The sequence below is a fragment of the Strongylocentrotus purpuratus genome, unplaced genomic scaffold (assembly GCF_000002235.5).
Source record: "Strongylocentrotus purpuratus isolate Spur 01 unplaced genomic scaffold, Spur_5.0 spur5_scaffold_15, whole genome shotgun sequence".
Lineage (NCBI taxonomy): Eukaryota > Metazoa > Echinodermata > Echinoidea > Camarodonta > Strongylocentrotidae > Strongylocentrotus > Strongylocentrotus purpuratus.
In genome coordinates, this window is record NW_022145600.1 from 303616 (window position 1) to 319250 (window position 15635).

A 15635-nucleotide genomic window follows, 5' to 3' on the forward strand; every position below is an offset into this window, starting at 1 on the left:
TTTGGGCCACTTATAACAAAAAGGAAGTCACATCTCAGAGATCAGTTAAGTACAGTAGGCTGGTAATAAAGTCATCTTTAGCAGAATAGATGTGACTTTAGTAATTTCTTAAAGTACCTACATCTTAAAAATCTTATTCGGGAGTATTTATGAGGTTCTTTGTAACAAAACAAAATGAAAAATTAAATGCTTCTCATTTTGTTTATTGTAATGTTTGATTTTTTGTGTGTTTGATCAAAGCACTATGTATAGGAAGTCCCTGAAATGTAACTGAACCAATTTAGGCAATGCAGCATCTTTCCCTCACAGATAACAAAAAATGCAATAATTACATGATGAAATGAGATGCATGAGATTTTCAATCTTCGAATAGTCTGATTGATTTACAATGCATGGGACAAATACTATGTTAATCATGACAAGAATAACTTCAATTAGGCTGTATTCCTAGCCTCATCTGTATCAGGATCGAGGGAGGAATGTACTTTTTGAGCAGACGTTTCCTCTCATAGTGGATATTTCCTCTCAGAGTCTATGATAATAAGCTTGATGACAAATGACATGATCACAACCAACCAAGCAAGGTTAAAGACGTAGAAACCTTCTGCAACTATTCCCTTGAGAACCTCTAATAACTCATAAGCTATTTATGTAATTCCAGATATCAGTTGATAGAGTTGGCAAGTCCCTTTATACCATTTGTCCTTATAAAGTTATCACTCTTTATAATGTGATCATTATGGGAACATACAGCCAAAAAGGTTAAATCCTAAAAGATACCAGTGATTTTTTTAATCACTTTTTTCAATTATATTTTACCTGACCTACATTCTTTTTGTGCACTTAAAAATACCAACATGGTCATAAGGATGTACTCCAATCACCTGACAATTAAAGGCTCCATGAAACTTCATCATTTTAAAGTGTACAATTATTCACAATGCAAGAATCAATTGTCCATTGACTCCATTTTGATGTATTTTAGTGTCTGGTTACTTTAAAACTTAAGCTCTGACACAGTACCGGTGAAAAGAGAACATGATGAATGTGACATGCTGAGCTTTAATTGATAACTATCATGAAAATACCAAGTATTTCGGAACATTTCCTACTAAATCGTATCGAGATAACATCATCAGTTATTGCACTTTCAGAAAAGAAAAAAAGGGTTGTTCAAAAAAGGTTGGACATGTGTGAGCACAGATCCATGAAGACCTTTCATGAACCTCGAAACTTTCTATGTAGGGTAGAGGTAAAGAAGCACTGTGATTGGCTGTTTAGCCAATGACATCATTCATACTAATGAATATGCAGCAGTAGAGTGTGTGTGTGTGTGTGTGTGGGAGTATGTGTGTATGCAAGAGGGTGACTGAGAGAGCGAGTGTGAGAGGGAACTCACTCTGCTCAGAAGTGCAAATGATTACTCGGCTGGTTTTGCTATATCCTAGCATCATCACAGGAATCTAGGGGATGTCTTCAAATCTTCCCATGTTGTGAAGGTCTTGTCTTCAAAGTTGCTTTGTCGGATGTTCAATAGAGAATATTCCTCCACAGGAAAGGACAACATCAAAGAGGGAAGGAAACATTTCTCTAAGGGATCAAACTGGTCAATTACTCTGCATTTTCTCAACTGCACATACAAAGAAAGTGGAGGCCAACGCAGCATTTCATAATTGAAATATCTGTAATAATAAACTTGTATGCAATATTCTTGATCGAGACTGCAAAGAAAATGGTTATCACATCACTCAACCTCTCCCCTGATGGGTAGAACTATCATCGACCCTGAGAAAAAGAAGAAGAATCTGCAAGACAGCTGTAGAGCTGGGATATTAATAGTTCCGTCATTCATGTGTTCGTCATTGGGAAACCTGCAGGGATTCTGAAACACAGTTCTGATAATCATTCATGAGTTGGGATATCTTCTCGAGCTAGCTACCTGACATTGATTATTAGCCTCCCATCCCAGCGGTCTCATCAGCAAGTCTCATCGTGGATTGTTAGAAAGCAGCAGGTAATCTTCTTCATCTATATTTAAACAAACTGTCAAGAACTAATCATGTTCTTCTCTTTCTGGAATTTCATTTTTACATGACTTGTGATATTTGTGGAATCTGGAATGTTCATCTGACTTTACTTTTCATGTGGAGATAATTTGGACATGGGGTAAATATTTGTATACATTGATTCCCTAGTAAATACAGAGTATCTCCAAACATAAATGTGGATAATATTCAACTTGATCAATAACACTATCCAGATAGCAATCTAAGGTTAATTTCAATTATAAGATGCTTTGTGTCAACTACTAAAATGTGGGTAGATAACAATTTTAACCCTACAGAGCCGGTAAATTTAGAAAAGAATTCAAAGATACAAATGAAATTTACACCAAATGGTCATGGTTATGAATATTATTTGTCAAACGGTTGAAAATATATCACAGCTGTGTAATCATGAGAATAGAAAAATACAGAGGGCCTATAGTTCTCGTTCCAAACAATGATCATGAAAGCCCTGAATGTGGTTTCTAGTAACATTTTGTTACTTTGATACATTTTGATATTCAAAACAACCACACTTCTGTCTGTATGATAAACTTTTCTGAATTAGTTACAAGCCAGTTTTTCTTGAAATACAGTTCCATCATCGAAAATCACTAAATTCCAATAAACAGTGTAGTGCTGATACTGATATTTGCCCTATGTTCAGACTGCAAGAATTGATCACATAGCCATGCAAGTTTCGTATGGCCATACAATCTGTAACTAATTTTTTCCCCAAGTCTGAATATCATATAGCCAAAACGTACGTTTAAGCATCATTTCAAATGAAAACTCGATGAAGAACCAGCTTCCCGCTCTATTCTGAACGTTGTATCATGCAAAAACTATATAATTAGGAGGGGCTTATCATGAGCGCGCAGTGATAACCGACCGGCTGTCATGCAAACTGACCTCATCAAAGATTGTTTCTTTATAAGATGTTGTGTCCGCTTTTTTAATTATAAGACGATTCTTTATACAACGTTTTTTTTTACGAGTATCATATAAATTCTTGAAGTGTGAACAGGCAATTAGAAGTAACATCATAAAACAAGATAGAGCTGTTTGACCACTCAAGGCTGATACCACACTCTGTAACAAACATGACTGCACCAGTCTTCTAATTTAACAGACGTTATAAATGATGCAGCTGCAACTATTAAATACCCTGGTAATAGTTGTAATGATACTTGTGACAGCTGGCTTTTCTATTATGTAATAAACTTGTCAAATTTAATATTAAACGTATCTGATCAAGATTGATGATTTCATCAGTCTATTTTCCAATACATGCAGATGTGCACTTGGCAAAGAATGTAGTCCATAAACTAATTAACATATTCCTTTTGGAAGATTGGAACCATCTTCAGTTGCAGTGAACCAACAAATCTTTGAACCCCTCCAACAAAAAGTTTTAAATTTTAACATAACTAGATAAGTAGTATCTGACTGCTGTAAATCATCTAAGGCCCAAGTGTTTTTCAGGACAAGTTTACTGGAATTATGAGCTTTGTAAACTGGCCCATGTGGAGAAGGGATATTTTCAGGATTTATAAGCTTTGTATTAAAGCTTGAAGATATATCTACTCATCCACAAATCTAAACAGCAGCTGCTAAAACACCTCCGATGCTTCACAGCATACCACTTTTATGCTTGCAGCATATTTGGGTTGAGTGTGGACTAAGGTATCCAAACCCAAGCTCAACCCTAAAAATGTGAACATTCTATCCTTCTATAATGCTCAGCATTGTTTCATGAAGCTATCGTTGTTGGTAATAGTTTAATGGCGTTCATTCAGTATTGAATATATATGCCATAAATATCTTCAATTTAATAAGAAAATCAGTTATACATAAGAAAACTGAGAATAAAGATTTGTAATGATATAATTAATTAATCAGTAACGCAATTTATTAGGAGTCTCTGGATGGTTTGCAACTTTGTGTTTCTGCTTTTTTTTATAGTTTAATCTGGTCAGCCCGGTTTCGATTGCATGGAAACTAGCTTTGCCCGATTTGACACAGGCTTCTCGGCTACTCGGCGTGCGTGCGCAGTGATCTTTTAATATTTGTAACGCACGGTGCGTTACAAGAAGCTATCACACACATCCAAGTTTATCTATCTATTGAAACACATGTATTGTAATACACAATGCTGGTGAACTTTGGATTTGTGACAGTTTCATGAAGCATTGCTATTTTTATCAGCATTGTGCAAAATTAACTTTTTTTTATCATAATCCCACCACTTTCTGATTTCCCCTGCTTTTTTTTATCACAAAGCAACTCTTAAACAAAGTATGTCTGTAAGACTAAATAGTTGGGAGATATTTAATTATCACTGATTGATAATAGCAGAATGTGAATACATTTTTGTCTTTACTTATGTTTGTATAATGTAATAAATATATCTGAATGTGATTTGCAGGTAATTGAGAAATGAACAACATAATACATATCACATGTCATGTGTGCTCCTTGGATTCATCATTGAAAAAATGTGAAAAAAAGTTTCTGATTTTCCTTGATATCTTGTAAAATATATTGTTCATCCTGGCCAATCCTGGCTATCTTGAATCATTAGTATTACTGAGGACAGAAGATCTTTAAAAGCTAAATCCCCTGAGGTAGAATTAGAGTTATCAGAAACAAACACAAGTTTCTGAGATTGGAAGCTTTTGGTTGGTATTAACCTAGTTTCTGCTTCAAAGGTTTCTTATAACCAAATGTTATCATTTCTACCTGCGAACGGCTCAAGCATTTCCATTAGAGTAACATTGAGCATTCACGCATAATGCTTATATTCCCCCTCAAAAGTGAGTAATTCCAGATTGCCAAGGAAGACAGTGAGATACATTGGACTCGATCAAGCCATACCTTATCATAGTCCGACACTGATCACTTTATCAAGCCATACCTTATCATCGTCCGACACTGATCACTTTATCAATTAAAGTACCCCTTAGAATGAGATACCACAGACCAGGGAGAGCATTCACACGTGGGAAATATACAGGAAATTGGTTTTAAAAAATTTATGAAGAATAAGTACCAGTACATGTGTTTGTAGTCAAGATCCGGATTCAGGACATAACATGAACTATCCAGGAACATAACATTGACTAAATAAACAGTGAAGCAGAAAAACATTATCACCTACTACTCATCACAAATCTGTATCTTATGTTCCTGAAATAACGTTGGCTATGGTGACAAACCCTGCAATGAATTTGAGCTTGATCTGCAGTTGTTAGATTTAACCTAGTAACATGGATAAGGTACATCACTTTAAAATGTTGTTCTATAAACTTGAGTCTACTTCTACATGAACTTTTGAACAGAATATATCAATGTACATATACTTGATTTGGGGGAAATTGCAATTATTCCCAATAATTATCCATTACAGCTGACCTTGACAAACAAATTACAATGTCTCCAAATAGGACCTGAACTTTACAGAGCTTTCATGGTCAATGTGTCTCTTACAGCAGGTTGATAATGAAAGTATTAAGAGCCCATTAAACACTGACAGGATACATGTCTCTCATCCTGACACACATGATTATACATTGACTGTACATACATCTTTGGAGCCAGAAGGGTGTTAACTCATTTGTTTTAACACAGTGTAAATGCCCTTCTGGGTCTAAGCAGATAAAGCATTTCCCAATTATAGAAGAATGCATACTATCTTTGGGAGGGCATACACGCACATCTAATAACCATGGTGCCTTTTACTGCTGGCTGGATTAATTAGCTTTCACTTTGTAAAACAGTATTCTCTCAAGAAAAATTCCTAATTCTTAATCATTTTATACTTTAAAAAAAAAAACACCATAAATCCTTTAAAGTTCTTATTAATATTTTGTCATGAGAAGTGTTAATCCAGAACATAGCCTGGAATACACGAGTTACATGGGAGGACAACTAACCATTTCTATACTGAAAATTCAATCTTAAAAATTCAGACGGGAAATACTTATAATTGAATCTTGGGGCCTCGGCCTCTGAATCCCTCAAAATGTATACACAACAGGATCTTCTAGTATACTACAAAATTAAAACAAAACATCCTTCAAACATCCATGTTAATATCTGAAACACACAACAGGGTCTTCTAGTATATACTACAAAATTAAAACAAAACATCCTTCAAACATCCATGTTGATATCTGAAACACACAACAGGGTCTTCTAATATACTACACAATTAAAACAAAACATCCTTCAAACATCCATGTTAATATCTGAAACACACAACAGGGTCTTCTAGTATATACTACAAAATTAAAACAAAACATCCTTCAAACATCCATGTTAATATCTGAAACACACAACAGGGTCTTCTAGTATACTACAAAATTAAAACAAAACATCCTTCAAACATCCATGTTAATATCTGAAACACACAACAGGGTCCTCTAGTATACTACAAAATTAAAACAAAACATCCTTCAAACATCCATGTTAATATCTGAAACACACAACAGGGTCTTCTAGTATACTACAAAATTAAAACAAAACATCCTTCAAACATCCATGTTAATATCTGAAACACACAACAGGTCTTCTAGTATACTACAAAATTAAAACAAAACATCCTTCAAACATCCATGTTAATATCTGAAACACACAACAGGTCTTCTAGTATACTACAAAATTAAAACAAAACATCCTTCAAACATCCATGTTAATATCTAAAACACACAACAGGGTCTTCTAATATACTACACAATTAAAACAAAACATCCTTCAAACATCCATGTTAATATCTGATTATATACCATGAATGGATGGAAGGTGAATTAGAGTTTCCGTGGCAACCCTGCTGAGATAGTAATGATATGTATCCTTCATAGGATGTTCTATATCTCCACATCATTCATCTCTCTCTCTCTCTCTCTCTCTCTCTCTCTCTCTCTCTCTCTCTCTCTCTCTCTTCATAGCATATGTACAATGCTGATAGGCTGAATATATATGACCAGCAAAAATAATGCATTAATTTCTCTTCCTCTTCGTGGATACTTAGTCTTATCTCATCTTATCATCATTATATTTGTGAATAGGTTTTTCTTCTTTACATGCCAATGAAGTTCAACAAAACATCTTGTTAAATAATGATCATTAAGAGATGGCACTATAAAAAGTTAAAAAGCCACAAACCACATTCCAAAAGTATTCAAGCTGTGAAATGATATAGACTGACCATGGGTTTGTATTTGAGCAATCATTCAAAGTTGCTTGCTATGAAAATCCTTCTCTTACGATTGGAATATTCTCATATCATGAAGGTTCTGGCTTTATAATGCACCATTTCACCTACTCTGACATTTAAAGTGATGCACATTTCATATCCTTAAATTGACAGTTTCTAGAAATTTCTTGATTTCATTTTAAGTGTGTCAGTTTGGTGATAAGAAATAGAAGGTATTCACCGGCCATGTAATGACATAGACACCTGTATTACAGTACAACATCATCATTATAGGCAGATAAACCATCTATAAATCAGGTATATTGGAGTTTCGTACATAGTAGGAGACTTCACTCCTCCAACCAACAGAAGCAGATATGAAAATGATCTGTCCTTTCTCTGAACTTGCACAACAAAAGCTTTGAAGAAATAATTTCAGTTCTTCTTCACATATATGCAACAGGATACATACATGTAATCTATTCTGAAAAAACCCTGATTTTCCTTGGCTTTATAATAGAAACAAATTATATGATGAGTAAAATACAAATCTGTCTGGCAATGAACTAAGTTACATCCATGTGCATACAAATGTAAATTCATTCTGAAGTAACATGAGGAATAAAAACCTTCAGATTGACAACAATTGGTACTTCTTGTATACATTCTGATTTTTGTTCTTTTTAGTTCATATAAGATTGACATCAATCTGACCAGACAGATTGTTCTAGTTTCATAAGGAGAGCTGCCAGCAGTCTCCACAGGAGAGTAAGAAGAAAAGTGGTTCCATTCCAAGGTGATCGCCTGGCAGGAAACTGTGCTGAGCACTGGACATGAATGACTGCTCATGGGTTGCATCCAGACTCAGATGAAATATTGACTATCTTGAGGCATTCTACATGCTTGACTGGTCTTATGAATAAATGTTAGAAAACTTATAGATTGAAAGACTAAATGATAACAAAAGAAATGCCCTTTATTAAAGGTCACCTTTTAAGTTCATCTTCATGTTATGGCTCAACATTTAGAGATAGAGATCATGCTTACATCATTGCCTCATTTGTTTGCTAAGTCCTGTAAAACCAACAAGACAAGTGCTGCATCTTCTATAGGCCCCCACCCTAAATTCAGTACCGTATACGAAATGGATGGAATTATCTGTGAAATATCACAATGAAAACAACTAGATGGAACTTCGACTGCGCGCAGTCGAAATGATGCCTCCGTCATAGAGCAATTTTACAAACCAAAACAGAAGAAATTGTTCAAATTCAAGTTCAATTGTAATCCATTAACAGGTTCTCAGAATATCGTGATTACAAGCAATTTCTCATATACATATATGACCCTTTGATCTTTGACCACATGACCCTAACATCTACTCAGTTCATTGGCTCTGCAAGATGTCCCGAGTTAAATAGTAATCCATCTGTCAGTTCTAATGAGAATGCGTTCACAAGCTATTTTTGCATACATAATGAGCCCATGACCTTTGACCTTTGACCTCATGACCCAAGAATCTACTCAGTTCATTGGCTCTGCAAGATACATACATGATCTAAGTTTGGGAGGAATCCATCAATCTGTTCTAATGATAATGCGATCACAAGCTATTTTTGCATGCATAATGAGCCGCATGACCTTTGACCTTGACCTCATGACCCCAAAATCTAATCAGTTCATCGTCTCTGCAAGATACATACATGACCTAAGTTTGGCACAAATCCATCAATCGGTTCTTCAGATAACGCGATCACGAGCTGTTTTTGCATACATAATGAGCCGTGACCTTTGACCTTTGACCTCGTGACCCCAAAATCTAATCAGTTCATCGGCTCTGCAAGATACATACATGACCAAAGTTTGGCAGGAATCCATCAATCGGTTCTTCAGATAACGCGATCACGAGAACGGGACGTACGTACGGACGGACGGACAACCCGAAAACATAATGCCTCCGGCTACTTCGTAACGGAGGCATAAAAAGCCTATATATTGTGGTTCTTGAGGAATCGCAATAGCAAGGCTAAAACTTGTAATATCAGAAATTGGCCTCTGTGACCATTAACCTTTGAACCCAAAATCTGATCAGATCATCTTCCTACAGTATGTTGATACAAACCGGTACTATCACCAAGTTTGAGCCCCATATCTATAGTGGTTCTTGAGATATCGCAATTTTTAACAAGGCTTTACCTAGAATTTCAAAAACTGCCCTGTGACCTTTGACCTATTTAGTATTAACCCAAAATCTGATCACATTGTTTTTTTTTAATGATAATACTTAATTATCACAAAGTTTGAGCCTTATATCTCTAGTGATTCTTAAGATATCGCACTTAAGATAACGAGAAAGCATCATTGACCTACAGATAACCCGATAACATAATGCTTCCTGCACCACCACCTGCATTCACTAAAATTTCTTGACTTGATAAAGGGGGAACTTAAAAATCTACTAGATTTTCTGGTCTAACAGTAAAAGCCGCGCCACCTTCAACAGTTGATATGTTTTCGTGGCTAATCAACTAGTCAGTCCAAAACAATTAAGCTATATTAGCTTCTCATAATCTTCTCCCTCTTCAAGATCATCCGCAACATCCTCATGTCGTATAGGCTCTATATTCCCCAGGTACCAAGCTAAGGAGAGATAAACTGTTATAAGAAGCGTGACACCACTCTGACCCAGTAATCACCAGAGTGTCACCGTCTTAATGAATTCCTGCAGTGCACGACCATACTGTCATTGCTAATTAGACGAGATCTTCAGTCAACGCTGATCAGCCAATTAGTATGTCTATAGCATATAGGGCCAATGGTCACAGATGGCTGAAATTAGCAACCATATACTTGTATCACATGACCATACAGCCAACCAGCTGATGGAGATTGAGTTTGATGTTGTACCCTGCCTGCCAGGTTGAATCAATTTAATCTACTGCTTTAATTATTATCATTATCATTTTATTTGGCATCACCTGTTTCTAAGAAGGGGAAAAGTGACTCTACATCATGGCCCTGGGGTCTGCCATCTACCCTCCTGGCTTTCAGTGTAACTGATTGGGATATGCAGGTGTATCTCAATGTTATAATGGGGGTTCTCCCCTTCTCTCTCTCTCTCTCTCTCTCTCTCTCTCTCTCTCTCTCTCTTAAAAAAAAAAAACAAAAAAACATTTAAGTTCTAAACATGCATGAGTTGGGGATGGGGGGGGGGGGTCTAATCAAACAAGGCTACTATAGCTATTTGAAACTTGTAAAGTGGCCTTTATAGACAGGTAGCAGCTACGACAGGTTTGACTATATGTGAAAAAAGTAATTTATCTCAATTAATGTTTCTATGAATGTGTCATATCAAAAGCTTACATCTAAAAAGTATTCAACAAAGGTGCTAATTCAACCAGTCCACCTTTAATTCTTGAGCTAGGTAAAACACAAAAAACATCAAACTAACAAGGAGTATGAATCATTTCGTTGATGTCTGTAGATCATCATCAGTCAGTACAGACCTTATTACACATTGCTTTAATGCAGCTAGGTAACGTTCGGTAATCAGAATAACCTTGGTAATAATTGCTAACTAAATATAGCATGTGATTAACATTTAATTTTTATCCCACATGGCACAGAATCCAACTAGGCATAACATTTCAGGTAACATTAATGTTATTAAATTAAATTGCTGACTAAACAGTATCCAGGCAGTAAGAGCAGTACTTTAGATGCTGCTTGTAACTATCGGCTTGCATGGTGATGTAGATATACAGTAGGCTTGCGGATGCACCATGTGAGATAGGGGGAGGATAGTACAGTACTGTACACAATCTACAATTTAATTATTTATCCACCCAAATAAAATTTGCAGATATTTTAGTTTCTTATATCTTCTGAACTACTATTAAAAGCTACACAGGGGATGCTCTTTTATTTATAGAGGACTTGTAGCAATACACTCTCCATATCATAATTGAGAAGTGCCCCAAGGGTGAAGGCAGAAATTAGTGATATTTGTGTACACCAAGAAACATAAGAGTCACAATCGCCTTTCCAAACTGCCAATTTGAGATTTGCATACATGATCTCATATTTAAAATGTTCATAACTTTCTAATAATTTGTTCAATTCATTTCAAAACTTTCGCTATTCTGTACCTGATTTTTGTGCTCTCATTCAAAGAATTTATTACAAGGGTTGGATTGCCCTACCGTATATAAATCCTGACCTGGCGAGACCTAGTTTCCAAGGACTTAAATATGTATTTTACATGTAGATACCTCTTTAGAAATTTCCACAAGATCCACTAACCTTTTAGTGTACATGTAGATGAACTCAATAAATTAACCATCCTGTTATCATATCAGATGATAGAGCAGAAAACCCCACTGGTTTCTATGACGATGTCGAGATAATTACTCAGATTCCAAGCATGAAGAATTCAATCTGACAAGGTGTGGTTTAGCCATCTCTTTTATGCATCACTTGTTTTTCCAAAAATCAGCCTTCACTTCTTGAGCAATGCTGTGATACTTTAAATTGAAACTTAATTGAGAGACTCTGCACTTTTCACAGAAAAAACTATGACAACAAATGAAATAAACTATAAATTTAATCTAACCAAATCTCTAGTCACTCAATCTCCTTATTTTCCTAAATTCAGTGGAATGAAAAAACTATTTAATTTCCCTCACTGCAGAGAAATGATACATGTAGTTGCTTGTTGTTGGCTATTATATTGGGATAATTGTTTATGATTTTGCTTACATGCTTTAATACATCCATAACAATACATTACCTACTGCAACTGTATATACATAAGAAGTGAGAAAGAAAAAAAAATAACTCCCCACCTCCCTTACTAATGAAATGGAATAACAAGATTAAAAGTCTTCAATTACATATCATAGACAAAGGCATGGAAAGATAATCATTACAAGAAATGAAATAACATAGATTGAAAATAATGAATTAAATCTTGTTTTTCTTTGAAGGTTTGTCTTCAAACACTGGTTCATCAACATGGACATCACTTCACTACTGACAGCTGTTCTCACACTGAGTCTGGTACCACTGACCATATCAACAACTCAACCTCCAACAGATGTCCCTACAACCCTCTCATCAACATATGCTGCAACAGGGTTTCCCCAAGGACCAGAGACTACGGTAGGTGAGCCAGATGTGGAGCTTATCACAGAAGAACAAGAGCTACTGAACAACCCTCAAGAACAAACAAACCACCAACAAGAGCAACAGAATCATCATCAAGAGCATCAGAAGCAACAGACGCAGCAGCAGGAGCAGCAGCAGTCAATGCATCAAGAAATGCTCAATCAGCAGCAGGCCTGTGGTAGAGGCTGCTGTGGCTTCCCAGGAATGCCTGGGATACCAGGTATACCAGGACACAATGGCTTACCAGGAAACCCTGGTGTCCAAGGAGAACCTGGCATGAAAGGAGACGGTGGGACATGGGGGCAGCAGGGATTGGCAGGACGACGTGGATCCAAGGGCCCGAAGGGTTCTAGAGGACCTCAAGGCCCACCAGGAATGAAAGGAGAAAAGGGAGATTTAGGAGGATTAAAGGGCGATTCAGGAGAGAGAGGTATACCAGGACAGTCAGGTATGAAAGGACTACGTGGGCCTAGAGGTCTTCCAGGTATCCAAGGACCAGCCAATCATGCGCTTCCTCAAGAACTTCGTGTTGCTTTCACTGTAATCAATGCAACCCGCTTCCCAACACCTAACACACCTATTGTCTTCCAAACAATAGTCAGTAATTCTGGTGAAGGCTATGATCAAGACACTGGCAAATTCACATGCAAGGCAGCAGGACTCTATGCGTTTACCTTCCAGTTTTTTGGTGGATATCATAATTTTCGTGCGGAAAAGGCCAGTCTTGTCAAAAATTATGAAATTGCTTTGACAGCGATGTCTACAGTGGACTCCAGACTTGGAAACTTTGCAATTCTTGATTTAGTGGAAGATGATGATGTTTGGGTGGAAATCACAGAAAATAGAGACTTTGGACCATCCAACTATAATTCTTTCACAGGATTTCGCCTCTACTGAAATGTATTCATTCTTTGACTCTACAATTACACAAAGCACAAATAAGTATTTTAATCATTCTTTTTCTCTGATATCAAGCATTCAACCTTGTGCTTCTACAGTATGGCAATATAATGATTGTTTCTTCTTTACCTCACATTTAAATCATCTTAGGATACAAATTCAGTCATGCAAGTAAAATAAGTTCATAGATTCAAGTAGGGGTGATTTCAAGAGGTGTAGTCATGATTAGGGTTGTTTTGCTGTTGTGTTTCTTGAAAGTATATCTAGGAGTGTACAAAAAGATTTAATACAATTTTTACAATTTTAAGTTTGTGAGTATTTTGAGTTAAATGACTAATTGCGCACACTGCTAAGTATTTTTATGCTCATGTTTTGTATGATGTTGCTACAGTTATGAAAACACATTTCCAACTTTCAATCTCTAAAATTTCAAAATCTGTGCTACCTCTATGTTTCCTTGGCTGAAGCTCATGAGACAATCAATCAATGTCCATCTTGCAATCTTTCTCTCAGAGAAGTTGACCCACAAGAATGGCACACCATCCACGTGGGTCATCAATCTCTTAGGACATTGGTGAACTGGGCTAAAGCCATATCAGATTCTGCAATACATGTTTGCTACATTGTAGATCAATGTTGAAGTTATCTTTAAAATATTACTCTTGAATAAACTGTGAATGTCAAATAAATGTAACATATTTCATTTTTAATTTTTCACATTATTTATAAATTCATGTATTTAAGGTTTTTATACACCAAACATGTAAATAATGTCCGTCTCTATAGGGTTCACATTTAGAATCTTTAGTTGTAAATCAGGGAAAAAATGAAAATCAAATAAACAGCAGATATCTATATATCAAATCATGTTCTGATAAAATGGCAAAAAACTAAAAGCTTCCAAAAGTTGACAGATTAAGTCATGGAATAAAAAAAAGTTCCCATCACACTGAAAAACTAACTAGAAATATGGGCAGACAAAATAATGTTTATTTTGATGTTGTTTTTTTTTTTATTAAATTCTATTTTAATCATTTATACTTTTAAATATAAAACTGTAAATATTCTTAATAAAGGTTAAAATCAACACAATAAAATATCATACTATGACTTCTCTTGCCATTTTTTCTTTTTCCAAAGCATATTTTGTTAAAAATCATTATATAACTTTTCCTTGTTTCACTCATTCACTTCTTTCATTTTGTTAGTGTTATAAAACTACTATCACAATGTTAAATCTCTCTTCAATAAACAATTGATAACAAATAAATTCATCTGGATATCATGTTTTGATTGAAATCTGAGTCCCCATTTGAAAACTGAGTGGCTTAAAATGATTTTCAATTATTCTCATGAGGTAGAGGGAGGTAGAGGGAAGTAGAATGAAATATAAATCAAGTGGTGGTGAGATAGAGATAGAGAGAGAGAGAGAGAGCGAGAGAGAGATAAAAATAAAGAGAGAGGTAAAGATAAAGAGAGAGAAAGAGAGGGAGAGAAAGGGAAAGAGAGAAAGTGGGAGGGAGGGAGGGAAGGGAGATAGAGAGATGGGGAGAGAAAGAGAGAGAGAGAGAGAGAGAAAGGGGGGAGGGAGGGAGAAAGAGAGAGATGGGGAGAGAAAAAAAAGAGAGAGAGAGAGAGAGAGAGAGAGATCAAGACCGAGACAGAGAGGGGGAGGGAGAGAGAGAGGGGGGGGGGGGGTAGAGAAAGAGATATAGAGTGTGAGAGAGTGGGAGGGAGGGAGAGAGAGGGGGGGTAGAGAAAGAGATATAGAGTGGGAGGGAGGGAGAGAGAGGGGGATAGAGAAAGAGATATAGAGTGTGAGAGAGTTGGAGGGAGGGAGAGAGAGGGGGTAGAGAAAGAGATATAGAGAGGGAGGAAGGTAGAGAGAGGGGGATAGAGAAAGAGATATAGAGTGTGAAAGAGTGGGAGGGAGAGAGAGGGGGGGGGGGTAGAGAAAGAGATATAGAGTGTGAGAGAGTGGGAGGAAGGGAGAGAGAGGGGGTAGAGAAAGAGATATAGAGTGTGAGAGAGTGGGAGGGAGGGAGAGAGAGAGGGGGGTAGAGAAAGAGATATAGAGTGTGAGAGAGTGGGGGAGGGATGGAGAGAGAGGGGGGTAGAGAAAGAGATATAGAGTGTGAGAGAGTGGGAGGGAGAGAGAGGGGGGGGGGGTAGAGAAAGAGATATAGAGTGTGAGAGAGTGGGAGGGAGGGAGAGAGAGGGGGATAGAGAAAGAGATATAGAGTGTGAGAGAGTGGGAGGGAGGGAGAGAGAGAGGGGGGTAGAGAAAGAGATATAGAGTGTGAGAGAGTGGGGGAGGGAGAGAGAGA

General features: G+C 36.6%; 2 protein-coding genes across 2 annotated transcripts in view; one reads left to right on the plus strand and one right to left on the minus strand.

The window, feature by feature from the left end:
- The window catches only part of LOC105437666 (TATA box-binding protein-associated factor RNA polymerase I subunit B-like), a 41530-nt gene that overhangs the window by 14586 nt on the left and 11309 nt on the right, over positions 1 to 15635 (minus strand). The window lies entirely within an intron of this gene.
- Positions 1856 to 13953, plus strand: LOC100889309 (collagen alpha-1(X) chain). The gene is made up of 2 exons (XM_003729442.3): positions 1856 to 2014; positions 12228 to 13953. The coding sequence occupies exon 2, from the start codon at positions 12256 to 12258 to the stop codon at positions 13303 to 13305; it is 1050 nt and encodes a 349-aa protein (XP_003729490.1). The 5' UTR covers positions 1856 to 2014; positions 12228 to 12255; the 3' UTR covers positions 13306 to 13953.

What these genes read in the sequence shown, in the direction of transcription:
- LOC100889309 (XM_003729442.3), top strand. Translation starts at nt 12,256, where the DNA reads ATGGACATCACTTCACTACTGACAGCTGTTCTCACACTGAGTCTGGTA.